This window comes from Lagenorhynchus albirostris, chromosome 7, assembly GCF_949774975.1.
Source record: "Lagenorhynchus albirostris chromosome 7, mLagAlb1.1, whole genome shotgun sequence".
Taxonomy (NCBI): domain Eukaryota; kingdom Metazoa; phylum Chordata; class Mammalia; order Artiodactyla; family Delphinidae; genus Lagenorhynchus; species Lagenorhynchus albirostris.
Genome location: NC_083101.1, coordinates 17,363,971 through 17,391,718, shown reverse-complemented (window position 1 = coordinate 17,391,718; position 27,748 = coordinate 17,363,971). Strand labels below are relative to the sequence as shown.

Genomic DNA, 27,748 nt, shown 5'->3' with positions numbered 1-27,748 from the left:
CTGCTGTGGCCTCTCCCGCCGCTCCGCGGCATGTGGGATCTTCCCGGACCGGGGCACAAACCCGTGTCGCCTGCATTGGCAGGCGGACTCTCAACCACTGCGCCACCAGGGAAGCCCCAAACTGCCACTTTTACTATTGCCATAGCTCAGGCACGCCAGGGTAGAGGTTAGACAGAATGCTGTATACAGCCTTAGAAGCTAACCAACCTTGGTGTATTCTCTTACTTCAAGTGCATTCTACATAGGTACACTTTTTATGAAATAGCCTTGGAACCCAACCACCTTAGTTTGCACAGACTTTTATTATATACTTCCTATGTCAGGCATAATTCTAATTCAAATATATTGCATGGTAGAGTGCCAACTAGGACTATTCTTAGAAATAACCACACTTTATAACTTCGCCACCCTTAAGGTACATTTTTTTCAGGTTAAAGAACCATTTAGGGCTCATGTGGGCACCTGGTAGGCATCTCAATAGTATGGTAATGTTTTTGATCCACTAGGAGGTTAGTCAACTTTTGTGGCCTAGCCTGGAAACTCTGCCGCTGCTGATATATTTGTTTTGTATGAGAAAGCACGCTCTGCATGCCAAAAGATCTTACAAACAAATTGCTGGCCACCCAGAGGGCTCCTAGGTTGAGCTCCTAGGGGTTGTAGCCGAAACTTACGAGGGGTGCACAAGAGCTGTATAAAGGCGGCACAGGCTGAGAGCTAGAAATAGTGTGCTGAGTGACCCTAACATGCTCCCCTATCCACTGGGGCTGCTCCAACAGATTTCTCATTCGGATACATGAAAGCAGCTGAAAGGATTGTTTTCCCGAGAGCTTTTTGCCTGCCCTGAGCGTGCCAAGGGACTTTGCTGGTTCTAATTATCTCCCTTTATGTTCAGGCCGAGACTTGTTAATACAATAAACCTGCGTTTCCAGGACACGCTCACAACGCAGAAACATCTCAGGGTGTTTTACAAGCAGAAGATCATGTTAAATCAAATCAAATACCAATTAAAGATTAACAGCGGTATTGGAGAGCTGTTATCATGGTCCAGCCGGGGCCGCTGGGACGGCCGGTGTTTCCTCCAACCTGCTGTGGTCCAGCTCTTGTTCACATTGCTATTTTGGGGTCTACTGGGCAAAACAGTCTTTGCCTGAGTCCCAAGGTCCCAGAATATCAACACTGGAACGCTGTTAAAGATCATCTCAGCTGAGCCTTGTTGTTAAAGATGGGGAAACTGGGGTCTAGAGAGAAGGGGTGACCCAGCTTCAGCCAGCATCAAGAATCGAAGGTCCTCGAGATGTTCCCAAGACCCCCCTCTTGCTGGCATGGGGCCCCATCTGGCTGCTTTCCAACACCTAGGAACCTTTTCTCTGATTTCCACTTGCAGTGGCTGAACTGTAGCTCCCAAAAGATATGTCCATCTGGAACCTCAGAATGTGATCTTATTTAGGAAAAAAAAAAACAACTATTTAAGTTGAGGATCTTAAGATGACATCATCCTAGATGTAGGATGGGCCCTACATACAATGACTAGGGTCCTTTTAAGACAAAGACAAAGGGAGATTTGAGACATTCAGAGGAGAAGGCCATGTGAAGATGGAGGCAGAGATTGGAATGATGCAGCCACAAGATAAGAAATGCCAAGGACTGTCATTAGCCACCAGAAGCTAGGAGAGAGGCAAGGAATGAATTCTCTCTCAGAGCTTCCAGAAGAAGTTCATTCGGACAACATCTCGATCTTGGACCTCTGGCCTTGAGAACTGTAAGAGAACGCACTTCTGTTGTTTTAAGCCACCCAGTTTGAGGTGATGTGTTACGGCAGCCACAGGAAACTACTATTAGCCTCCTCCTGGAATGTCCTCCCTCACCTCTTCCGTGCAGTGAGGACCTACTTTTCTTTTGAGATTAAGTTTGAATGTTGCTCCCAGCCTACGTGTGAGCCTTCCTGACTGCACCTCCAATTAGAATAGATCCCAACTTCCTTGGTGCCCCTAAGTGTATATACCCATAAAGTTCATCTCAGCATCTTTAACTTGTCATTTTAGTCATTTATCCTTCCCTCCTACCAAATTCTGGGGGCATAGGCAGAATGCGCTACATCTGATTCAGTTTTGGGCCCCAGACCTAATTATACTCAAACAAGTACTTAGGAAATTCCTATAGAATTAAGGTGAGCACAAATGAATGACTTAATCTGTGTTCTCTCCCTTCCTTTCCAATTATAGAAACCCATACCTATTGCATCTCCAGGCCCATCTACTAACCTTTCCTCCTCCCCTACCTGAAGTCTATTAAAAATAAACTTAGAGGATTTCAGGACCAGGCATGAGACAGTATAATGTCAAAGATACAAGCACCAGCTTTGGGGTCAGCCTGGTGTACACCCTGATTCTATCACTTTTTAGTAAGTCACTTAACCTCTCTGGACCTCAGAGCCCTCATCTCTGAAACGTAAGTAGAAGACTAAGTGGGTTAATGCCATTAGTCCGGACAGTAACTCTTTTCAGACAATAACATCGTCACTCCCATTTTACAGATTACGACCTTGAATCCAAGAGAAGCGGATTGTTCAGGGCGGCACAGTCAGTAAGTGACGCTGCATGACCTGAACTTCAGACTAGCATTCAAGTCCATGCTCTTGAACGACATATTATACAGAATCCCAGGCTCTCTACCACCCCAACAAGACCCCCTAGTCCATGTGCCGAGTGACAAAGAATATTCTATTGTTTCCCAGAATGAAGCTTCCCCCAAAGAGCACATATCCTTGAAGTTAGCTCGTTCGGTCTTCAGGCTCCTTGGGAGGCCTCTGAATTCGTATCTAAGACAGTCTTCCGAGTCTCAGCTGGTTTGAGACACTGTGAATCGTCATGCAGGGAGTATGAAAACAAATGCCTTCTGCCCAAACCATCATCTTTCAATTACAGATCACTCTCCCCATTTGGAAGCGCTTCCCTTTGGATACTGGCATCTTGCAGTCTGGTGCTAGTTAGAACTGGGAAGAAATAAAGAGAACGGACATGGGGAGAGAAGGAGATGGGGGGACATGAGGGGAAGGAAAAATACAATGCATCCATCAATTTGAACAGATGCTTAGAGCTCATCTTGTTCAAGGCCCTCATAGCACAGTTCCAGGGGCCCAGTTCCCCTGAATCTACGGGCTGGAACGCAGGAACTGAAGGTGGCTGCTGGAGTTGTAGAATGTGGTGGCACAGACACAGTGCAACTCATTATTTTTTTAGACAGTGGATGAAACCAAGGTAGAGAGAAGTTAAGTGGCTTCTCCAACCAGTCAGCAAGGTAACAGTAGAACCAGGATCTCTGACTTTTAACTGCTGTTCTGTAGTAGACAGGAAGTTAGATATCCAAACAAACAAACAACCCCCCCCCAAAAAAAAAAAACTGGAGGTACAGACCAAGGGAATTTTGCAGGGAAGGCAAAACAGCCTTAAGACTTTTGAGGAGAAAAGAAGGATTAGAGGGATGGAAGTAAGGCAAGAAGACATCTATGCAGGAGGAGAAGACGAGGGATGAGGAACATGAAGACAGGGGCAGAGAAAGTGTGAGAAAACAGGGAAAACCAAAGACAATATACTGCAGGAAAAATTCACACACAGGGAGATGGCAGAAATAAAAATATGGGGTAAGATAACTGTTTCGTCACTGTCTGATGAAGATGCTCTAACCCTTCCCCGTGCTTTTGCATCCACCAAGTCCTCGCTCCTTACCCAGGTCCCCAGCCTTCTGTCATTGAGCTTGGCTGACCTCTCCCACCCACCCTCAACCCCCAGCCCAGCTTTCTGCCTCCAGGACTGCCTTCCGCCTTGATTGCCCTTCTCCTCCATTCCATTCCTAGATATTGCTAGGTTCATTTCACCTAATCTTTAAGCTCTCCTTTCCTTCAGGAAATTCTCCTCCCCCCTCTTCCTGTTAACTACCTTCCATTCCAGACAGGGCTGGAAGGCTCTCCTCTGTGCTCCTGTAACACCCCATAAACCTCCATCGTATTATTTATCGCAATGGACTTTACATCTCTGTTTTCACGTTACCCTGCTTCGTCCAGTAGGCTAAATTTCCCAGGGCCAGGAACTAGGTTTGATCCATCCTATATCTCCAGCACCTACCACAGGGTAAAGCATGAATTACGCACAACGCAGGACTGGTGAATGCCTGACTGATGAATGCACGATCGCACAAAGGGCTCCTGCTCTCAGAGTGAAAAATTATTTCTAAAACCACTGGGAGGCGCTCTTGGGTAACTCCAGCAATGGACCCTGGGCGAGGAGACAAGAGTAGAATTTCTTTCTACCAAACATCTCTGCGAAACAGAGAAGGAAAGAAGAGTAATTCAAAACTGGAGAAATCCTTTCAGACTTCACCAGGTGAGGCTGAGAATGGAACAGAGCCTGCCCTGGTGGATTAAAGACTACAGTGAAAGTCAGAAGCACCGGACTCTAGTCTGTGGAACTGGTTAGCTCTGCGGCTTGGGGAATCACTCATCGCGGAAGGGCAACAGCTCACTCCATTCACACCAAGCCCAGGCGAGGCCGCTATTATCACCAGCCCCCACCTGCCAGGAAGAACAGGATGAATGAGCAATAAAGCATTCTGATCTATCAGGAAGAAAAGACCTTAACAATAGAGGGGATGAACGTATCTGGGATTCTTATTCTAACTGGGAATATTTATTGCATACCTACCACCTCAAACATGATTTCAGACACTAGCAATACAGGTGTGAGCAAGCCACCGCCCCTGGTCTCCACTCAGGAGGGGAGTAGAGACATACAGGACTAACCATGATTTTAAAGAAGAGACAAGGACTCGATGATAAGAGAGATATAGGTAACGTGCCACGGGAACATTTTGTCTGGAGGCATCAGGGCGAGCTTCAGAAAGGCGGTGACATTTATTCCAGCCAGACCCAGAGGACAGTCCGGCTTTATTAGAGTGGGGTTGACAATGCCCTCTAAGCTGATGGGACCACACCAGCAAACACTAGCAGGTGAAGATGTACGAGGTGTGTTTGTGGGTGTTTGGGCAGAAGATGGAATGGAATTTCAGGCTAGACAGGCAGGTTTGGCTAAAATTAACAACAGGTAATAGCAGTCAGAATGGTGGAAGTAGCAATGGTAAGTGGGAATGGCTGCAGCCACAGGGACAGAATGATGGAGCAGAATGCCGAGGACGACGTTAAGGGCTGTGTACAAATTGCCTCACTGAGTCCTACGTATGTATATACACACATATGCATAAGTATATCTATCTGTCAATACGTAGTTTTTTATTTCCATTTCATAAGTGAAGAACATGAAACACAGAGGGGTTAAGTAACACATCCGAAGTAAGGAAACAGCGAAGCCAGGATCTACACTCAGGACTGCCCATCTCCAAAGGCAATGCTTTCCAATGCTCTGCTACACCTCACCCCACGTCAGGCTAAGAAGTGGAGAATTTATTACGAAGGCCAAGAGGGAGCTGGTAAAAGTGTATGAGGGAATGACACGATCTAACAAATGCTTCCAGAAGACGACTCTGGCGTCACACATACCCCATCAGCTTTGGGTGGTTCCTACTTTCTTATTCCTAATGAAGCCCCTTCTGGGGTAAGCAGGGGTGGACATGGTCCATTTGTAGCGGTCCCCAAGTGTCCCAGAGGAACCCTGGATGAGCTCAGCCCCTCTGACAAATGCTCCAGCCTCCCACGGCCCCAGGGAGTGATATATCAGAGCAGCATCAGTGCCTCTGCCCAGTAGCCTGTGATCCAAGGCTGGCAGCCCAGGCTGGGCTTTTTAATTAGCTGAGAGAGGGAAGAGTCAAGCCCTCTAGGACGGAAAAAAAGAGAGACACCAAGAAGGCTCATAAATTCAGAACCAGGGATCCATCGGCTGGAGTCTGGCAGGGGTCAGGGAGGAGGGGGAGGGACAGACTCGTTACCTCTTTAGCTTTTTCACAGTCTCCCTTGCTTTCTGGTCCAGATACTACAGAGAAGATGGGAATCTTTGCCACCTTTTACACAGGAGTCCCTGGGATGCACCTTTTTCTAGTGTGGCTGTATGACCAGAAGCCAGGGAACCTCATCTCTAGTTCCTGAGTTGCTGTGCAGTTTGAGACCAAAATCACAACACAAAAGCTTGCAGGTTTTGGAGTTAGACATGAGCTTAAATCTCTATTCTGTGATCCTTACTTAAAATGTGACTTGAGCAAATTGCTTTTTCTCTCTGTGCTTCAGTTTCCCTATCTACGAAATCAGGAGAAGACCTTGTACTGAAAGGACTAAAGGAGAACACAGGTCAAGTGCTTGGCCCGTAATGGATGCTCGGTAAATAACAGCTATCTTTAAATTTATTTCCCTCCCTCTTGGCCTTAGTTTCCCCATCTGTAAAATGCAAAGCTGTGCCACATGACCTATAAGGGCGTTTCTAGCACTGATTTCATCTGGGCATTTTTATCTGGATACAAGAAGAGTTAACCAAATCTGGCGGGAAGGAGCTTACTTAGGGAGGAGGTTGCAAATTTCCTCCTTGCAGGGGTCCAGGGGCAGGGTGGGGGCTGAGGTAGGGTGGAAATCTTGAAAGATGCATATTTCACACCAGTGTACCGAGACAATTCTGAGAGTCACAACTATTGGCGGCCTCAATAGTGAGTGAGCTCCCCTTCTCTGGAGCATGCAGGTAAGAGCTGGCCAACAGTCTGGAGCTGATGTTCTGAAAGAAATTTCAACATTGGATGGCGGGGGGTGGGGTGGGGTGGGCAGAGTATTTCCATTCAGGTCCTCACCAGCACTGAATAGCATGGCATAACGCTTAGCGGCGTATTAACTGATTGTACTGTTTCTCATTTAACTCTCATAACCCAGTGGGGTAGGGAGTATCCACCCCCACCTTCAGACAGGAAACTCAAGATGCAGAGAGTGAAGTCACTTGCTCAAGGGTGCGCCCAGACAGGAGGAGGCAGAGCAAGCCCGGGAGCTCCGGTGAACCTAACTCCCAAGCCCCTCTCTTTTTGTTACGCAGCCGGATTCCCATCTCTGATTCTACACCTGGTGGCAGCCCCAGCCTGGTTAATATATATATATATATATATATATATATATATATATATTTTTTTTTTCGGTACGCGGGCCTCTCACTGTTGTGGCCTCTCCCGTTGCGGAGCACAGGCTCCGGACACGCAGGCTCAGCGGCCATGGCTCACGGGCCCAGGCTCCGCGGCACGTGGGATCTTCCCGGACCGGGGCACGAACCCGTGTCCCCTGCATCGGCAGGCAGACTCTCAACCACTGCACCACCAGGGAAGCCCCTGGCTAATACTGATTGCAGCTGTCCCTTCCTTCTTCCCCAGCCCCTGTCTCTGTCCCCCGACTGCTCCCCCATATGTATTTACGCTGGGCTGCCTGGTAACAAACGGCTCGTTACCATGCAGAAGGCGACAGCCGGGCGATTAGTGAAATTTGTTACCCATGCGTCTCCGAACAAAATTAAATTAAAAGTACTGCTTTGCTGTCAAGATAAGGGCCAAGCTGCTGAGATAATTTTTTACTCTCAAACACTCAATTACCCAGTGAGGCTGGATCAGATACAATCAAAGGGGAAAAAAGAAGAAAAAGAAAGGAAAAACTTAGAGGCAGGACCTCCAGGAACAGACGTAAGAGTTGTTACCACTCTCTCTGGTCAGGGATTTTAAAGAGGATGTTGCCATGGTGATGGGGCTGGACCACATGAGGCAGGTAGTGGGTGTGGCTTGTGACTACATCCTGTAATAAAGGAGATGCTCTCCATCCCCACCATCCCTGTCTTAGGCCAGATGGTATCATTTTTCACCTGAATTATTGCAACAGCCTCCTACCTGCTCTCTCTCACCCCATTCTTGTCCCCTTCTATCCCAGCTTCTACAAAAGCCAGAGTGACCTTTCTACCACACAAGCCAGAAAACATCACTTCTCTGTTGAAATCCTTTGATGGCTTCTCATTGTCATCATGATAAAGTCCAAATCGCTCAGCCAATGTCACCTCTAGCTCTCCGCTCTTCAAAGTCTACATTTCAATGAAACGAAGTAGACATATCCTTCCTTCCCTTCCTTTTTTTCTTCCTTCTTTTTCAACAGGAATTACTTTGAGGCCCTATAGTATGCCAGGCATTTTGCTCCATCTCACTCTATTCACAGTCGCCTCTGTATGCAATAGTCTTCTCTGACCTTCTTCCCTTCAACACCACCACCCTGCTCTTCAGAATTCAGCCTAGAGATTTCCCACGCCAGCATCCCTGCTCTGATCCCACCAAGCGGGTCAGGTGCTCTGCTTTCGTGCCACCACAGAAATCGCCACCAGCCTCTATCCCAGACCTTCTCACACTCTATTGTAATTGCCCATTTGATTCTTGCCCCCACCAGACCGTGTGACCCACAGGGCAAAGACTGTGCCTCACTTGTCTCTGTATTCCCAGGGCCTACACAGCAGGCTTCCAGTACGAGTCTTGTGAACTGAAATTACCTTGGACTTAAATGGTGGAACGCCTGCTGGAGATCTCTTCTGGAATGGGAGGAGTCTCTCTTCTTGTTTCTAGTTTCTCCAACAGAAAGAAAATTATTTTGTTAGATGTGTGTTTCAACATTTTCCTTTTCTGAAGCGTCATCCTTTATGTTTGGACCCTATGTACCCCAACGCCTCACTCTAAACCGCCTCGGCTATCAGCACGTGGCTAATACTACATTTTCTTACATTTGCTAAAAACAAAACAAAAGGTATCCTTCAGTTAGAATCACAGAATTGCAGAGCCAAGAGGACATCCTAGAATTATAATCTATTTGATTATAGAGAGATAATAGAGAGAAATGGAAGCCACTGAATTTGAGGGATCTCGTATCGCTCTACCAGGCTGAACATGCCTTGAGCACATGGACCACCACTCTTACTCTTCTTTGGTGTGGTTCCCTAAGGCAGCGATTCTCAACCACGGCTGCACCTGGAAAGCTTTTATAAAAACTCAGAAATGCTCAGGCTCCACCCCAAACTTATTAAATAAAACTCTGGGTTGAAATCCAAAGGTAGGTATCTGTTTTTTAAACCCGAACATGTTTCCTATGCACACAGGGTTGGGAACCATGTTAAAGGGAAAAGTAACTTTACTCAAAACATCATTCAAGGACAGGGTACAAGGTGATCATTCTCGTGGTCCAGGACCCTTTCCACCTGGACACTTAGTTTTGATTCTTCTTCATCTTCTTTCTTTTATAGTTTTTCCATTAGGTAAAGATGAAATGCATTCATGCCTCCAGGGATCCCAAGACCAGACACACAAGGGTTTGAATGAATAATGAAAGAGGGAAAGGCAACATTTTTCAAGATTCCAAATCAATTTAAAGATAGAATAGACCTTTGAGATCATCTGACCTAGCTACTGAGACACAGTACCCTAGGGTATAAAGGGAAGTGGGCAGATTTATCCATCACCTACCATCTGCCAGGAACTGTGCTGACTGCTTTACTTGTATTATTCCATTTCAACCTCAAAACCACTTTTAGAAGAAGGAACTTCAAGTATGTACTATGGAGCTGAGGAAAGCAGGAGCCAGTGGGTTAAAGTGGTCTTCCCAAGATCACTCTGTTAGGACTCACAACCACCTTTGGTTTGTTGTTTTTTTGTTTTTTAGTATTTATTTATTTACAGTAAGTCCCCTACATACGCGTACAAGGTCAATTCCGAGATCACATTCCTAAGTCCAATTTGTTCGTTAAGTCCAACAACGTTAGCCCAGGTAGCCATCTAACACAGTCGGCTATATAGTACTGCACTGTAATAGGTTTATAATACTTTTCACACAAATAATACATAAAAAGCAAGCAAAAAAATTAAACACGTTTAATTTTACAGTACAGTGCCTTGAAAAGTACAGTAGTACAGTGCAACAGCTGGCATCCAGGGGCTGGCATCGAGTGAACAGGCAAGGAGAGTTACTGACTGGAGGAGGGAGAGGAGGTGGGAGATCGTAGAGCTGAAGGATGGTCCACAACAGGAGACGGAGGGCAAGCTGCAGTTTCGCTCACGCCTGACGCTGACGGGATGCACGTTCGAATCTTTGAAAGTTTCAACTTGAAGGTCCATATATAGGGGACTTACTGTATTTATTTATTTGGCTGCACAGGATTTCAGTTGCGGCACGTGAGATCTTCGATGAGGCACGCGGGGTCTTTTTTAGTTGCGGCATGCGGGATCTTTTGGTTGCAGCATATGGGATCTAGTTCCCTGACCAGGGATCGAACCCAGGCACTCTGCATTGGGAGCTCAGAGTCTTAGCCCCTGGACCACCAGGGAAGTCCCTTCAACCACCTGTTTACCTCCAAAGACCATGAATCAAGCATTGCACACCGGTGCAATTACCTCCAGCAAATCCACTCACCTGAAATCCCTTTTAAGAACCAGCAGAGTATAACTGATAAAGAGAAGGATAAAAAAATACATACATATATAACATATTGTGATTCACCCAAGTATATTTTTTAAATGAATTGTTCTGTCTGTCCTCGGAAGTAAGCACTGTGGTTTGTGAATTCCGCCCTTCTTAAAAAATCATTCTCAACAATTATCTGGCTGCATAATGTTTCATCAAGTTGACGCATTGTAATTCACTTAGCCACTTCCCTATTGTTGGCCATTCAGGCTCATTCTAATTTTTCAATATTACAGATTATGCTACAATGAGTATCTTCAGGTTTAGAGTGTCATGGAAAAAATATGGTCATAATATAATGTTGAGTAAAAAAAACAAGCAAGTGAAATGTGTGTGTTGATTACAGTTACAATGATGAGAAAAATATATATGTAAATGAGGATGAGGAAAAATGAAATCAGCTCTTTGGTCTAGAAGGTTCTTGTTTGTTTCTATTTTCCTCTGGTAGTACTATTACATGACTTCAGACTGGTGAAAAATGACGGAAACAATAAGCATGCCATCCCCAATGTTGTTGAAATATCTCAGTTCCCTGAGTGTTCTCACCGTGGAGAGATGAGCTGGGCTTGTCAGTGGTCTTGACTTTTTCCACAGACAGCAGCCAGAAGAGAAGCTTCTTAAAGGCTGGAAACACATCTTGTTTTTTATTTCTGGCCATGCGGCATGGCCTGCGGGATCTTAGTTCCCCAGCCAGGGATTGACCCGTGCCCTCGGCAGTGAAAGTGCAGAGTCTTAACCACTGGACTGTCAAGAAATTCCCTGGAACCATGTTTTATTAACCCCCGATTCCCAAAAAAGTCATACTGTTCTTGGAATGTACAATGTATGTCCAATGAATAAAAGCATAGAATTTCAGAGCTGGAAGAGGCCTCAGATGTAATTTATTCAAACACCACACCCCAACTGAATGGATGGAGAGCCAAAGAGACTTTCCCAGTGTTCCCCAGCATTTGAGTGCAAGAACCAGAGTTGACCGCACTTCTTCCAAAATCTACTCTAATTAAAAGAGGCAGATGGTTAGTAAATTTGCTCAACGGGAGCCATGAAGGAAGAGTCCTTTTCCAGTCCGACACAGGATAGGTTTGACTCAGTGAACTTTAGTTACAGATCTCCCCTGAATCCCTATGTCCCACAGCCCCTAAGCTGTTCTCATGACCAATGCCTCTGGGATGTGGCATCTGCTTCCTCCCCACGGAGCACCAGGTGGTTTGACGGTACCTGTGATGCTGAGAGAAGGACATTTTCAACCCAGAATCCATGACTGAGCCGAACAACCTGGAACTCTTCAGTTTCCAGTCTACACGCTCTGCTGGGAGAGCTGGTTCCTCTTGTGCCTGCTTTACCATCCAGTGTGTGTGTGGGGGGGTCTGAATTCTAAAACGGCCCCCAAGATTCCCATGCCCTATATACCCTCTGTACATCCCCTCTTCTTGAATGTGGCTAGGTCTGTGAATATGATGGGATATCACTCTGTGATTAAATGATGTTATCTGAGAAAGGTGAAGGGATTTTTTTCGGATAAAATTTAGGTCCAGAAGCAGTTGACTTTGAGTTAATCATATAGGAGTTTACCCTGGATAGGTCTGGCCAAATCAAATGAGTCTTAAGAGAGACTGGGGCCTTGAAGAAAGACAGTCAAAGTGTAAGAGGTGCTCGCCAGCTGCCCTTGAGGAAGCCGTGCTGTGAACTGCCACGGAGGGGGCTGTGAGAAGGGCCAGGGAGTAACCTATAAGAACTGGGGGTGGTCCTGGCTGACAGCAGCAACAGAGCAGGCATGTCAGTCATGCAGCTACAAGGAAGTGAATTCTGCCAGCAACCACAAGTGCTTGGAAGAAGGCCCTGAGCCTCAGCTGAGATCAAAGCCCCAGCCGACTCCTTGATTTGAGACCCTGAACAGAGAGCTTGGCAATGACATAACTGGACTTTTCGATGACAGACATACTGTGAGATAAGAAATGTACGTTGTTTGGAGCTTCTAAGTTTGGGGACATTTGTTAAGCAGAAACAGAAAGTGAATGCACAGCCATGAAGTCCTGACTCTTTCTCCCATTCCCCAGTCAGACCTCTCCTGGGCTCAGAGCTGGTTGGCAGTGTCTCCATCTGGATGGCCTACAGGCACCCCAAAGGCAGCAGCTCTACAGCTGAGCTCATCCCTCCCCCTCCTGAAGGCCTGCTGCTACTCCCTTCCCTGGCGCTGTGCTTCTCTCCAGCGCCCCCCGCCAGAATCCAATGCTCATCTTCAGCAATGCTCACGGGTTCCCCTCCTCACAGCCAATCAATCATCAGCTCTAACTGTATTTGAACATATCCCTAGCAGCCATCCTGTCCCACGCTCTCCCAGAGGGTCCCCCTACTACCTCAACAGCCTCCTAACTGGTCTGTCCCCCTCCAACTCTTCCTCCACTGTGGAGAGAGTGATCTTAAAACAGCACAGGGTGATGCAACTCTCTTCTTCAAAAACCATAATGCACTCTCCATTTCACATAGGTTCAAGTTCAAGCTCTCTCCTGCTCATGTGGAGATGTGTTTTCTTAGTAGCCAGCCACCCCCCATTCATCCTTCAGGTTTCAGCATTACTGCTGGTTCCTCAAAGATGTCTTTCATGGCGAACCGTGGGGTCTTGGCAACTGCAGTAGGGTGACCCCATCTGAAAGGGCAAGTGCTTGTGAGGCTGGAGCTCCTACATTTTCAAGACAAAGCAGAAATCAAGATTTTTACCATATTTTTAAAATGTTGGATGCAATAATTTTATCCAACACAGCATGCCCGTGGGGATGAATTTGGCCTCTGGGCCCCAGGTTTGCACCTTTTGCATATGGCCTGTCTCATAAGCGTACAGATGCGCAAATTCACGCACATCGCAAACTTGTCACGTAAGAAGCATCGCCTAGCTAAGCAATTTTGTTTTTCCAAATAATTCAGGTGTTGTCTCTTCACAAATTCCACTATTCCGACTCAGAGGCCGCCACAATCCCTTCACACAAAACTGCCTTCTTTTAGGAAAAGATAAGATGGAAAGCATAGTGTGTTTTCACACACTGTTAGGTTAGAAGAAAGATATGCAGGGTTTGAAGCTGTGGGATAATGAGTGCAATTGCAATTTTAGATGTTACTTGCTTGAGCGCGCCAACATTCACAGCAGCATTACTCATAATAGCTCAAAGGTGGAAACAGCTCAAATGTCCAACAGCTAATGAGTCAATAAACAAAACGTGACACATCCATACAATGAAATAATATTTGGCAATGAAAATGAATGATGCGGCACAGGTAGATGCTCCAACGTGGATGAACCTTGAAAATGTGATGCTAAATGGAAGCCAGTCCCTAAAGATAGCACTGTATGATTCCATTTATATGAAAGGTATAGAATAAGCCAAGCGGTACAAACAGAAAGGAGATTAGTGGTTTCCAGGGGGTGGAGGGAAGGGGAACTCGGGACTAACTGCTATTGGTACAGGGTTTCTTTTAGGGGAGACAAAAATGTTCTAAAATTAGATTGTGGTGATGGTGGCACAACTCTGTGAATATAGCAAAAACCATTGAATTGTATGGTATGCAAATGATATCTCAAACAGTTGTTTAAAGAAAAAAAAAAGATGTCTTTCATGACTCTCCCCATGATATGAGTTTCCCCCTGTATTTTCTTCAGCGGCACTTCTCACAGTTGGAAATGATATATTTCTTTACATGTTTGTTTGTGAGACCCTCTCTCCCTCCCCATTTCTCCCTGGCAAGACTATAAGATTCATGAGGTCAGTCCCATGATTGGTCTGTTTGCAATTCTAGACCTGAGCCTTAGCATATAGTCTCAACAGAATTAGATATTTAGTCAACATTAGTTGATTCAATGAATGAAGAGGTGAATGAACTTGACAATCAAATTCTTTCCCGATCTGGGTCAATTCACCCTTCCCAGCTTTGTTCGGATTATCTTCCTTCATATACCTTGTATTCTAGTGACACAAGACTCTGCTGGATCATCGCATAAATCCTATAAATTGGGATTCTCACCTCCATTTTTTAGAAAAGGAAACTGAAGGCTGGAAAGTAACTAAGAGTCAGGGCTACAAAAGGTCATGCGTGCAAGCATCTCACAGGGCACTCGGCACACAGTTGGCAATCGTGCCAGGTAGTTTCACCTCTTTATCTGGGAAAGTGTTTAGCAGGGTAGGAGAATCCTGGCCACCCCACAGGATTGTGAAGAAAAGGGATGACAGAGCGCTGATGCTTGGGTGGGAAGCAGAGAGTCACAATCCTTCAGTGTAAAGAAAAGGGGTGGGGGTGAGGGAATCCTGCTGAGCCTAGTTGAAAAACAAGAAAGCGAGCGAGACTGATTATTCCTCTCGCTAGTGTAAGCAACTAAAAACGACATGTTTGCTTTATTGCCTTTGGTCTCCCATTTGATTCCTGACAGCCCTCTCCCTCCCCTGGATGCCGGGCTGTCAGGTGCCGAGCTGGTTGGCATCGCTAAGGAGGAGGAGAAAGAACAATTTAAGCAATATTTCAGGGACCATCACGAGCTTGGGGAGGGAGCTTTTGAAGTTGTTTGACTCTCTCACTGCATTCAGGGAACCCTTGTCTGCCAAGACCGCTTGATGTTTGTGGGTTGGGGACAGGTAGTCTGGGAGGGACCTTTAAGAGAGAAAAACAACAACAACAAAACCAATGTCTATTTCCTCTGAGGTTTGAGGGAAGAGAGAGAAGAGAGACATCAGACAGGAGTTTTTGAGTCTATAACAATTTCTGAATACGTAATTTTCTCTTCACTAACGTCTCATTAAATGGGGCCAAATGGAGGCGTAGATCAAACCTAGTTTTCTGCATTTTACTATTCCTTCAGTAAGAGAAATCCAAACTCCCAGTCTCATTTCTTCATGAGAGAAACTAGAATCTCTCTATAAAGCCTTCAGGAGCTGCTGGAACATTCTGGAGGAGGGTATCTACCTACTACAGATAACAAATAGCTAATGACCAGGGCAAGAGTTATGATAAGAGGGAAGAAGTTAAAACCTGTAAGATTCGGGCTTCCCTAGTGGCGCAGTGGTTGAGAGTCTGCCTGCCAATGCAGGGTACACGGGTTCGAGCCCCCGTCTGGGAGGATCCCACATGCCGCGGAGCAACTAGGCCCGTGAGCCATGACTACTGAGCCTGCGCGTCTGGAGCCTGTGCCCCGCAACAAGCGAGGCCACGACAGTGAAAAGCCCGCGCACTGCGATGAAGAGCGGCCCCCGCTCGCCGCAACAAGAGAAAGCCTTCGCGCAGAAACGAAGACCCAACACAGCCAAAAATAAATAATTAAAAAAAAAAAACAAAAAAAACCCTGTAAGATTCTTCTAAGGGGCTGATGCTGGGGTATGGTGACAATAGATTTTGGAAACAACTGGAATGGGGTTCTAGACTCAATCCTGCAACTTACTGACTCTATGACCTTGCGGAAGTTACTCTGCCATGTTTCCGCTTCATTCTTTTGCGCACAGAGACAAGGACAGTAATAGATCACACAGGATGACGGGCGAATGTGCAACAGATCTGACACAAAAGTGGCAATAAATGGCTGCTCTAAGTTGTTATCCCTCTTAGAACTGCGAGTCGAGGTCCTGGCTTGGGAAAGGGGGATACACTCGGTGGGAGCCAATGCCAGAATAAGAACAGGGATGTACTGTTAGCTGATATGTAAAGGGAACTGTAGAGTGGTTTATCTCAACTCTGGTTGAAAATTAGAACCTGAAAAGAATTTTATACCAGACCCCTTGGCCAGACATTGCCATATAATGGGTCTGAGATAAGTATTTGGAATTGGGTTGTTTTCTTTGCTTTTTTTTTTTTTTTTAAGTTTTCCAAGTGATTCTGAGGTTCAATGAGGTCAGAGAACTGGCTAGTCTCTGACAGCCCCTCTTACCACACAGCTGAGGACACCTGATCCACTGCTGGCTCTGACCTGACCCAGATTCTATGACTCATCGTTCCTTCAAGCGGGTAACACCAGAGTTTCCAACCTCCTACGCAGGCCCTAAATATCCAGCCTCCCCAGCTGACCTTGTCTTCTGTTTCTGAAAAGAGATCCTCTGTCCAAAGCCTTGAACTTAGTAGTTTGCTTTGTCCCAGGCCCAGTGCATTGTCCTCTGGGAAAGATTCTGGATTGCTCTATTTCTAGAAAAAAGCCCTTGCACTCTGGTTTGTAGCTTAATTCTTACTTCTTACTGACTGTTCTTCTCAGTGGTGTGCTAGTAAATATTTAACAATGGGCTCTGAGGAGGAAAGGGAAGCGTCCATTGCATTTTTGTTAATTTGCACGGTGTAAATACTTCTAGCATGGTTGCTTATAAGCTACTATTGTGACATCACTCACAGAGGAGTTGGAAACGATGAACAAAACTGGCTCTCACAACTGGTATGAGTTGGCACCAGCACAGCACTGGAAGATCTCTTTGTCATATGTTTTCCTCCCTGACCAAAGACCAGGACCCTGGGAGGGTTGGTCCCCGTGGATGCTGCCTTTTCCCCTCTACACTGAACTAACTTCTCAGTGTCTGAGCTAGTTGCGACCGTCCCTGTTCCCACTCCCAGCTCCTCCAGGGCTGATGCTCTCTGAAGGGTTACAGAGTTTGCACCAGGACATTCTCAGGGATCTTATCAGGCTTTTGTACCAGCAAGACATGGGTACCTCCCTCCTGTCTCTTTAGTATATATCTTATGCAGGTACTGTGGTATGCACTGCACATATATTATCTCAGTCATATAATGGTCTGGCCAGATTTTGAAACCAAAGAGCTTAAGTCCAAATCTCAGCTCCCCTTACCTCATGGTAGTCTCAGGTAAGTGACCTAAGTCCCAGTTTCCTTAGTTGTAAAACAGAGGTAAAATAATCCCTTCCCATGGTATTATTTGGAATTCTATAAGAATTCCCGTGAAAGAGGCTGACCTCACCAAGGGACAAGATGGCAAAGATGAAAACCATAGCACAATGTCCCCAAGATGACGGGCCCACCAAGTTTATGTTCTTACCTAAAATGCCATTTTTCCCCCCTACAAGCAAGACCAATTTGCAGAGCAGCACATTGGAAAAAGGCCATGGAGTCATGCCTGGCCCAGACACTGATTTGCTGTACTTAACTGGTTTCCATTTAGTGAACAGTGATCACATGGCAGGCACGCTCCACTAAGCATGTCCTTTGCATACATTCCCTCCTTTACTCCCTGCAACAAGCCTAAGGAAGAGTAGAAGGATTAACACTAGGCTTATCCTTCTTTACCCAGGGGAAACTGAGGCTCAGAGAAGGAAAGTGCTTGCCCTAGGTCATGCAGCTAGGAAACAGCAGAGCAAGGATTTGGACCCCTGGGTGCTGATTTCAAAACCTGTAATCAGTGTAGAAGGACTACTGTTTACCTACTGTTTTAGTCTGGAAATAATCTCAAATTTATGGAAAAGCTGTAAGGATAAGAAGAGTACAGAGAAGAGCCATGCATCCTTTGCCCAGATTCACCTATTGTTAACCTTTTGCCCCATTTGCTTTGTCATTTGAAGAGATGACACTTAAACCTTGGGAAAAATGCTTCCCTTCCCTGAGCCTTGTTTTTTTGTGTGTGCATAAAATGGACAACTGGATGGATTATCTTTAGGGCTGAAAGAGATGCTGTGGCTTGAGGATAAAGAATGGGATGGGTGCCCCGATGATCAAGGCATGGCTCCTGCTGCCATTACTGCCAGCCCATCTGCCATTACTCCCAAAGCTATAGCCTTGGGCTCTACCTAGCTTCTGGGATCTCTCCCATCCCCACCCTCAGAACATCTTGTACCTCTGCCCTCATACATGGCAGGTAGTGTTCTGTTGACGTTCAGCTTTCGCCCCACTCCATCCCCATTTCCTGGAGTCTCTGCTCCATCCAGGCATTCTCAGATTAAATTTCAGAACAGTCTCCTTCCCTCAATCCCGAAAGGCCTCCTTTTCTGCAGATATGGCTTGAACTTTCCCTCACCTGTCCACTTCCTCTAAAACATGATTAAACTGTGTGTGTGTGCGTGTGTGCACGTGCGTGTGCGTGTGTGTGTGTGTGTGCGCGTGTGTGTGTTGGCGGGGGAGAATCAAAAGGAAAAAAAAATTCACACATCCACACAAAGTTTTGCTTAAATTCAAGAGTTCTTATTACTACAGAAAATCTCAGCTTAAGAACCATCACATTAAAACAAGAAACTAAAACAAAAAAAAATAAGCAAAAGCAGGGGGCATTCATGCCCTGGTTCTCTTTGCTGGGGAACTAATCAGCAAAGATTAGAGGAAAGTGCATGGGATTGGGAATCAGATAACTTGAGTTTCCAGAGCTGGCTGAGCAACCAACAGAGGTCCAGAGAGTGAGAGAGACTCGCCCAAGGCCACACAGCCACCCGCGCAGAGCTGGGCTGGGAGGTTGATGCTGGGTGCTTGCACTGCTGGAATCAGCAGCAGCTGTACTGCTCTGTCTCCTGCTCAGCCCTGTGCCTGTGGCTGGACACGCCATCTGCAGTTCTCATCTGGACTTCAGTCATACATGAGCTTATCCTGATCAGCATCGCTTCTCTGTGTGAGCTGCACTCCCCCCGCAAGGAGGTTATAACCACCTTGAGGCTGGGGGCCCGGGCCCTGTTTCCCAACACTGCCCAGCATCATTCCCTAAATGTAGGTTAGATTAAAATGAGCTTCAGACTTGATGACATGACATGTAAATATCCTTGTTTCACAGATAGGAAAACTGAGGCCCCAAGAGGGCACACGCTTGCCAAGGCTCTCTGAGTGTGTTGGTGGTGGGACCACAGACTTCACTGCACATCTCCGGACTATGAGTCCAGAGTCTTCTGTTGTGTGCGGTGTCATCTCTAGTTAATAAAGGTGGAATTCTGCCAAGTGGGAATCTACCATATCCAGCTACCTAAACAGTTAGTTCTGTCAAATACCATCGGAATTGGCACACCCCAAACAAATGATGGAGTAGATGGGTATTCACTTGCCCAAACATAAAACTCTTTGCTTCACAAAAAAACTCCTTTCAGCAGCAAGACCACGTATGCCCTGAGATCAGATTCATTTCACGAAGCACTGTGAGATTTCACTCCTGCTTCCTGGATCAGTCCTACAGGTGACCTGTATGATATGCATGGTTTAGGGTAGGGGTCATCAAACTGTGAGCCACTGGTGAAATCTGAACCAGCATCTGCTTTTGGAAATAAAGTTTGATTAGGACACATTATGTTCATTCCTTTATGTGCTGTCTGTGTCAGCTTTCAAGGTAAGATGGCAGAGTTGAGTAGTTCCAATCGTGACTGTAAGGTCTGCAAAGCTGAAAATGTTTACTGATTAACCATCTACAGAGAAAGGTTGCTGATTTCTGATTAGGGAAATCCCACCAGACGCACATGTCTCTCAGTCTCTGTTTCTCGGTCCCTTTGTCTTTCTTCCTCTCCACCCACTCACCATATTGATGACTACAGTTCTTTGCTTTGGCATGGGGTTCTACCTGGCCACAGCAGACACCTTGGAATAACAGTCCCATTTCCCTGACAAAGAACCTGAGGCTCAGGGAAGAAAGGGTTGATTTTCAGACTATATCATAAATCTCTTTTCCAGTAGACCCTATTGCCAAAATTGAGATGTTAGCTGATTTACTTTGGGGTGCAGACTGTTTTCAAGGGAAGGGGAGTTTCAGGAGGAAAGAACAAAAATTTCTGAGCACCTCGGGGTGAGTCCCATAACCTTCCATCTCTAGACTCGCTGGCTCTGTGAGGTAGTTATCAATAGCTCGATTTTATCCAGAGAGAAGGACCCAGAGGTGAAAAGCCCCATGGCCACACAAAGCAGGCGAGGTGACGTCAGAATTCACAGCCAGGACTGGCTGAATCCAGTGCCACTTCTATTTCTCTCACGGGACAGGCTAAAGAGAGGGACCTAGGGAGGAAACACCTGTGAGCTGCCTCTTTTCTCCTCCCACTTCATGTCCTCTCTCTACCATCAGCCTTGGGCGCATCTGCCAGAGAACCTCCCCGACTTGTTACATCCCTTCAGGTTGCACTTGCTCCAACCGTGCTTGAAGAACCCAGGCAGAACCGGCTTTCGACATCAGTACTCAGGCCCTCCTCCGACTACCAGGCACATCCTTCCCCGGCGGCTTGAGGTGGAAGAATGGGCAGGCCTGAGGCCTTAGTTCTACTCACCAGGAGCGGAAAAGAGAAGGGGAAAGGAGAGGAGACCTTTTTTTTTTTTCCCCCAGTAACTGGGAATGGAGTGAGAGAAAACAAGGAGGGCCAGATGGAAAACCACCATTCACCCTGAGCGTTCGTAATAATCCGGACACTGGAATAGGAATTTATTTCATTCATTCATTAATCCTTCATTTGTTCAAATATATGAACCTATAGTTGAACCAAAAATATGGACCCATCCCTGTGTTTGGCGCAGGGATGGAAAGCTGGATACAAGTGACAATGGAGGTACCTATTCTCGTGAACTTCCAGTTCAGTGGAGGGTACAAACATTGCCCAGAGAACGTATCGGTAAACGTAAAATTCCAGGGGTGAAAGTCGGCAGAGGGAACAGCACAGGAGCTGGTGTAGAATGAGACAGGGAAATTGTATGTAGGATGGCTCAGCTAAGACATGCCATTTAAATGGAGATGTCAGAGTGAGTAGGAGTGAGTTGGAGAGGGCGGGGGAAGTGTTCTGGGAGAGAATGTTTGTGAAGTTTCTGGTGGGACAGATGGGGAAGTGCTGGAGAAGAGTGCTGGGTAGCAGAGCAGACAGAGCCCTGGAGAGATGTGCAGGGCCAGACCACTCAGGGGATCGTAGGTGTGGCAAGAACTTCACATTCTCTCCCAAATGCAAAAGGACGGCTTAAAGCTTCTAAGCAGAGAAGAAGCAACATGACCCCTATTTACGTTATTAAAATGATCACTCTGGCTGCAGGGTTGAAAAGGGGCTGGAAACAGTAGGTGAGGATATTGAGAAGGTGACTGTAACAGTTTTTAAGCAAAGGATGCAGGGGACAGGCATTAGGATGGTGGCCGTGGAGAAAGGGAAAAGTTGTTGCCGGGAGTTGTAGTTAAACGGGAGATGCTCTACAGTAGGTCCTTACTAGTTATCTATTGTAAAGCACAGGGAACTCTACTCAATACTCTGTAATGGTCTATATGGGAAAAAATCTAAACAAGAGTGGATATATGTATTTGTATAACAGATTCACTTTGCTGTACACGTGAAACTAACAACACTGTAAATCAATTATACCCCAATACAAATTTTTTAAAAAATAAATTAATTAATTTAAGAAAACTAATAAACAAAAAAAAACAGGAGATGCTCATGTTTCCATCTAATCCCACCATTACCCTGAGAGGGAGGTATTGCTACCCCATCTTAAACATGGGAAAGTTAGGATTACTGCTTCTGTTCTGTGGATGAACAGTGACAAAGCCAAGTTTGGGCCCAGGTCATTGTCTAGCTTCGACTTCCAGGAAGCCCTCCCAGAGTCCTGTTTATTGGAACCAACTGGAGAACTTCTCTGCCTGGTCTCTGTGTCAGGTAAATAGAATTTCCTGAGCAAACGCTAGTTTTATCCCGTAGACCCTGTGCATTCTACAGCTGTATGTGTCCTTTTGCACTTTGGTTGCTAAGAATCTCTGAGTTAAGCTGTCAGCTCCTTCTAAGAACTACACAACACAGCATGGCACGGATTACCGTGCATACATCTAAGCTGAATTTGAATTATTTTCCTTACTCCGATTTTCCTTTCAATCCGATTCTCTATTGTGATGGATTTTTAAAAAACTGCATAAACTTAAATCCTCTGAGGAATGGGGTAAGACAGAAAGCAAACAGAGACTGGGTATTCAGGGTATCAGACACCAAGTTCAGTGTTAACTAGATAGGGACCAGGCTGAAGAAGATTTAGGGTTTGTTGTGAAGCACAAAAGCTGCTTCCCAGATTTTCCTCCAAACCCTGGTTCTGGAACCTTCTCAAGGACTCTGTTACCTTTGCTGCGGCGACGGCTTCGGTACTGCTCCGTGTAGAATGTCAACTGTGTTTCATCGTCTGCCTCTGAACCCGACGTCCCCTTGGTTCTCCCAAAGCTGATTCCCCCTGTGCAAAAATCACAATCCATCAGTCACCACAGGCCTCCAGAAGCTTGTTCAATCCCTCATCCATCCCGAAGATGAGCAACCCCATCCCCAGACTCCTTTCTGTAAATCCCAAGTGGCCCAGGAGTCGGCATGATTTATAGAAGGCGTTCAGGCTCTGCCATGACCCGGACCTGGGTTCTAACCATGGCTTGGCAGCCGTGGGGCTGTGTGACCTTGAGGAGATGCCTCACCTTTCTGAGTCCTGGGTTCTTTCTTTCTAAAACAGGGGAAAAGCTGTTAACCTTGTGGGGTTGCTTTGAAGATTAAAGGAGATATGATACTTAAATACCTGGTCCGGGGTGGGTACCAGATAATTGATAGGTACATTGTTGCTTAGAATGATGAACCTACCTCTGAGAAAACATTCCAGGTGACTTAATTTCACACACACGTTTCAGTCAAGTGCTTCCTCTATGCCAGGCCCAGAGCCAGACACAGGACAAGCAAAGATAGATACCACCCGGTCCTTGCCAGCCAGGGGATCGTAAGCCAGTCATGGGGACAAATGGGATCCTAAGGAGCCTTTAATCTAACTCATGGCCATGTTTCCCACACAATGAGACACGGGGAATATGGAAGAGAGCAATCCATCCCAACACGGAGGACCGGGAAGGCTTTATGGAGGAAGGGAGATTTTAGGTCAGGGATGGAAGGATGGATGGGGTGCTTCAGTGGTAGAAAATGGAGCTGGGAGGAGAGGTAAGAGCTGGAGATATCCCTGGGGAGGGGGAGTGCGGGTGCTGACTGGGAAGGATCTGTGGCAGCCACCCAGGGGAAGTACCACACTGAGGACTGCGGGCTTCATTTTGGATGTCACGGAAGGTTCTGAAGCAAGAGAATCAGTTCAGCAGCTGTGCATGCCAGGAGGGACATGACGGCGGCTCACAGACCTCAGAATGGGTGCCAGGGAGGGAGCACAGCCAGGAGTCTCAGCGACCACCAGGTAAGAGGAGATGGGGGTCTAGGTGAGGCCAGGGGTGGTGAGGATGGAGAGGAAGAGATGAGTGCAAGGGATGCTTCAGAGAGAAACTCAGAGGAACGTGGAGGGGGAAAAAGGCGATGTATTCATACGCTAGGAATGGTTGATTACAAAACCGATAAAGGAAAAAAGGCTAGGAAGAAATATACCAAATTACTAATAACGGTTAATTCTTCAGGGAGAAATATGGGTAATTTTTATTTTCTCTGTGCTCTATTTATTTATTTCTTTTTAGTCCAGGATGTGGAAAGAGAGGGCTTAAAGGACTGGTGGACTCTTTACCCTAGAGAATAAACGGTGGTGGGAGAGCCTCACAGCATGCTGGGGTGGGAAACAAGAGGGAGTTTGGTTTAGGAGACTGTTTAGTGAATGGAGCTTCAGACACCTACACCAACAGACTACATCTGGGAGGAGACTCCAGGATCTGGTAAACATGCTTGTCCTGGGTGGAGACGTTAAGTGGCTGAAGGATGGCGCTGCAGGAGGACTACTTCTCCCTGTACATGTTTTGTATCGTTTGCATCAGGCACTGTGCAAACCTATTACCTATTCCAAAAATTCCACCTGAAGAAACGAAAAATATACGTTAGAGGAAAATGTTGTTCAAGTTGTGAAAGGATTTACTTTGTCATCTCCTCTGGTGGGGCATCTGAAATGATGTTCGGTCCACAGAAATCCCACTCTTAGACATGCTTTCTATAACAGTTATTACACATTCGTTCATTCCAGCAACACATGTAGCAAGCTACTATGTATCTAGAAGATGTCTATACATTATTACATACAATCCTCATTGTGATATACTCGTAAGGAAGGCGTAATTAACATACAAGACAATAATATAAAGACACGCATAGGGGGCTTCCCTGGTGGCGCAGTGATTGAGAGTCCGCCTGCCGATGCAGGGGACCCGGGTTCGTGCCCCGGTCTGGGAAGATCCCACATGCCGCGGAGCGGCTGGGCCCGTGGGCCCGTGGGCCATGGCCGCTGAGCCTGCGCGTCCGGAGCCTGTGCTCCGCAACGCGAGAGGCCACAATAGCGGGAGGCCACAACAGGGAGAGGCCCGCGTACCGCAAAAAAAAAAAAAAAAAAAGACACACATAGGCAAAGTTACTTGCCAAAAGTCACACAACTGATGAGTAGGAGAGTTATGACTCAGGGCTACACTGTCCAGCTCCAAATCTGGGCTCTCCAGTATGTAAACTGCTTTCCCTGCAAACAACTCAAGAGGGAACCTTGGGGAAAGAAGACTGTCCTTTAAGCATCAAGGTGTCAAGTGCTGTGTTATGAGCTTTGCATACATCACCTCATTCCAAACTCTCAGTCCTCGTGGGAGGGAGGTATCATGATGCCAACTTTACAGACGAAGCAACCAATGTTCAGAAAGGAAGGTGATTTGTGAACAATGAGTGAAGTCAGACTTGGTACCCAAGGGTGTCCGACGGCCAAGCTCAAATTTTTAACCGTTATGACACTGTTTCTCAGTTTAATGCTCTGTAAAATGGAAAAGATGAATACTTGGCGTCCTGCTTCCTGGAGACAGTGTGTTGTAATGAACGGGAGAGGACAAGGGACAACAATACCTGATCACTGTCCCCAAGTGTGTCTTCAGCCACTATCTGTCCCTGTCCCTTGGTGCTCATCCCCCCAATCCCCAGCAACTAAAAGCTGGACCTGGAGATGGCAGGAGACTCCAGATTCTACCGGATGCAATTCTCCATTTAAAGGCTCTCCTTTGAAATGGAGTTGGCAGACGCCCCGTGGAGATTCTGGAAGCAGTGGAAGAGCAGAGGTCTTAGAGACCAGTAGGCTTTTAAAATTTCCATTAAAATATTTTACTGTTACAGAAAAAGGAAGGAAGGAAGGAAGGAAGGAAGGAAGGGAGGGAGGGAGGGAGGGAGGGAGGGAGGGAAGGACTTTTGTTCATCTACACATAATTTTTGGCCAAGGGGAAAATGAAGGCATGTGATGAAATAGCTGTCTCAAATACAGGAAGCATCTGTCATACTTCCTGCTGTGTTTGGGCGGCAGAGGAAAAGGCAGGGATCTGCCTGTCAGGAGTCTACTCCATGCCCTTTACTGCTACTGCAGTACTTTTAAACATTCCAGCGAAACCCTCCCTTCCTTCCTTCCTCTCCTCCTCTTTCTCATCTTCCTTCCTTTCCCAAACAAATGGCCTATTATGGTGAATGTGGAAGACAGAATTCAGACAGGAGTCTTTCCCTACTGGGACAGTCTAGCTGTGGCAGGGGGTGAGGGGGAGTGGGGGGATGGCAAAGTCACCAGGGAATTCGGATATAATAAGAAAAGCTAAGCCTCCCATAGCACTGTCCCTCTGCCAGGCATGGTTCTAAACCCTTTGCTTGCATTGCCTTGTTAATCCTTACAGTAACCCTAAGAAGCAGGTTAATATTTTCCTTCCCCTTTTAACAGATGAGGAAATGAAGGCACAAGGAGAGTCAGTAACCTGCCCGGGATCACGCAGCTCATAAGCTATAAACCCACAGTTCAAACCCAGACAGTGGCTGCACTCTATTCCCTTAGTCCCGAGGCTGACGTACAATAACATATGAGCAAAGACTTCATTTAATGCCCACAGCCATCCTTGTAAGGAAGGCATTGTGAACCTTGCTTTGCAGATGAATAAGCCGTGCCTCAGAGAGAGGTGATGAGAGGTGCTGAGTGAGGGAGCTGGGATTGAAATCAGGTCTGCCTGCAAAGCCTGCCTCATGGCTACGATAACCAGGGAAAGTGTGTGTGTGTGTGTGTGTGTGTGTGTGTGTGCGCGCGTGTGCACGTGTGTGTGTGTGCGTGAGAGCAGAGGTAGAGCGGTAGCAAAAGCTTGATGATCATGACCTCTGAGGATTAGCAAGTCCGTCACTGGCCCCCAGCACCGGGGCACATTTTCCACTCTTCACCGCTCCTCCCTGGAACCTCAGCAATTGTACTATAGATAGGAAGTCTCATCACACTCAGCTAGATCCTAGTGATGCTTCCAGCATTCCACACGTTCCCATACCCCAAGACCAAGCCCCTGGCTTCTCCAGGTCCCACCTCAATTCCCACAACTCTGGCCCTCACGTCCCTCCTGTAAGTACCAAGGTACCATGTTCAGAGTTGAAACTGAGGCTCAGAGAGGCTGCCTCTACGTCAACCCCAAAATATAATGCAAGCCACAGATGCAATTTTAAATGTTACTAGCCACATTAAAAAGGTAAAAAATAAACAGATAAAATTAATTTTCAGAATATATTGGATTCAACCAATATATTCAAAATATTCTCATCTAGCTGGTAATTAACATAAAATTATTATTACTGAAATATTTAATATATTTTTCACAAGTTTTCAAAATCCAGTGTATATTCTATGCTCACAGCACATCTCAGCACAGACTAGCCACATTTCAATTGCCTATCATATCAGAGACCACAGTTCTGAAGGCACTTATATGAGACATTTCCTGGGTATAATTAAGGACCAGAATCTGGAGAGATGAATGAGCCATGGGCCCCACTAAGGTGCTGAATTTTTTTAATGTGATTTGGATGAAAAATAGTGTAGTTCAGATTCCATTAAAAGACAATAGCATTGGCTCTGCCCTCAGGCACTTAAAGGCTAGTAGGTTTTTAGATTGGTTTAATCCATGAGTCATGAAAGGTCATGCACTTCTGCACAAGAAATCAGGCTACTGGAGTCAGATATGCGTTCTAACCGTGGTCCCACTTATTAGCTGTGCGGGCTTGGGCAAGGCCCCCAAACTGTCTGAATTCATCTTTAAAAAGAGGGCAGTAACTCTCAGCTCACATGGTCACTATGAGGAAAACGATGCGGTGTATGTAAACAGCACAAACATCAGAGAAGTGAGAGTGAGGGCACACTCCTCGTTCATTCAGTGCTTGCCTGGGTTTAGGAGAAGAAACGGAAATGCCACGGAGTGGGAGTGGCGACTCCCTGCCTTCTGTGACATTGTAGGGAGGTGACAGCCACCCAAGGCGAACAACCTCTGAGTGTCCATAGAACCTGCAGGGGCCACAGGCCAATTCCAGACTGACTTGGAGATGATTCAGACAAATGGAAAAGGGCCCCCTCTGCTAGCATTTTAATATGAAATTGGTGATACAGTGAACTAAAGTACAGCCATTAATTATACAGGGCTGCTCAAGTATTTCTA

At 46.3% G+C, this 27,748-nt stretch overlaps 1 protein-coding gene across 7 annotated transcripts in view; it reads right to left on the bottom strand.

Annotated features, from left to right (window-relative positions):
* The window catches only part of ASTN2 (astrotactin 2), a 925,730-nt gene that overhangs the window by 561,823 nt on the left and 336,159 nt on the right, over positions 1-27,748 (bottom strand). For 5 of the 7 annotated variants that reach the window (XM_060154506.1, XM_060154516.1, XM_060154507.1 and 2 more), the window contains one exon: positions 22,447-22,554. In XM_060154506.1, coding sequence (XP_060010489.1) covers positions 22,447-22,554 — 108 coding nt within the window. Of the gene's footprint in view, positions 1-8,489; positions 8,566-22,446; positions 22,555-27,748 lie in introns of those variants that run through there. The other 2 variants (XM_060154510.1, XM_060154512.1) reach the window with 2 other exon arrangements.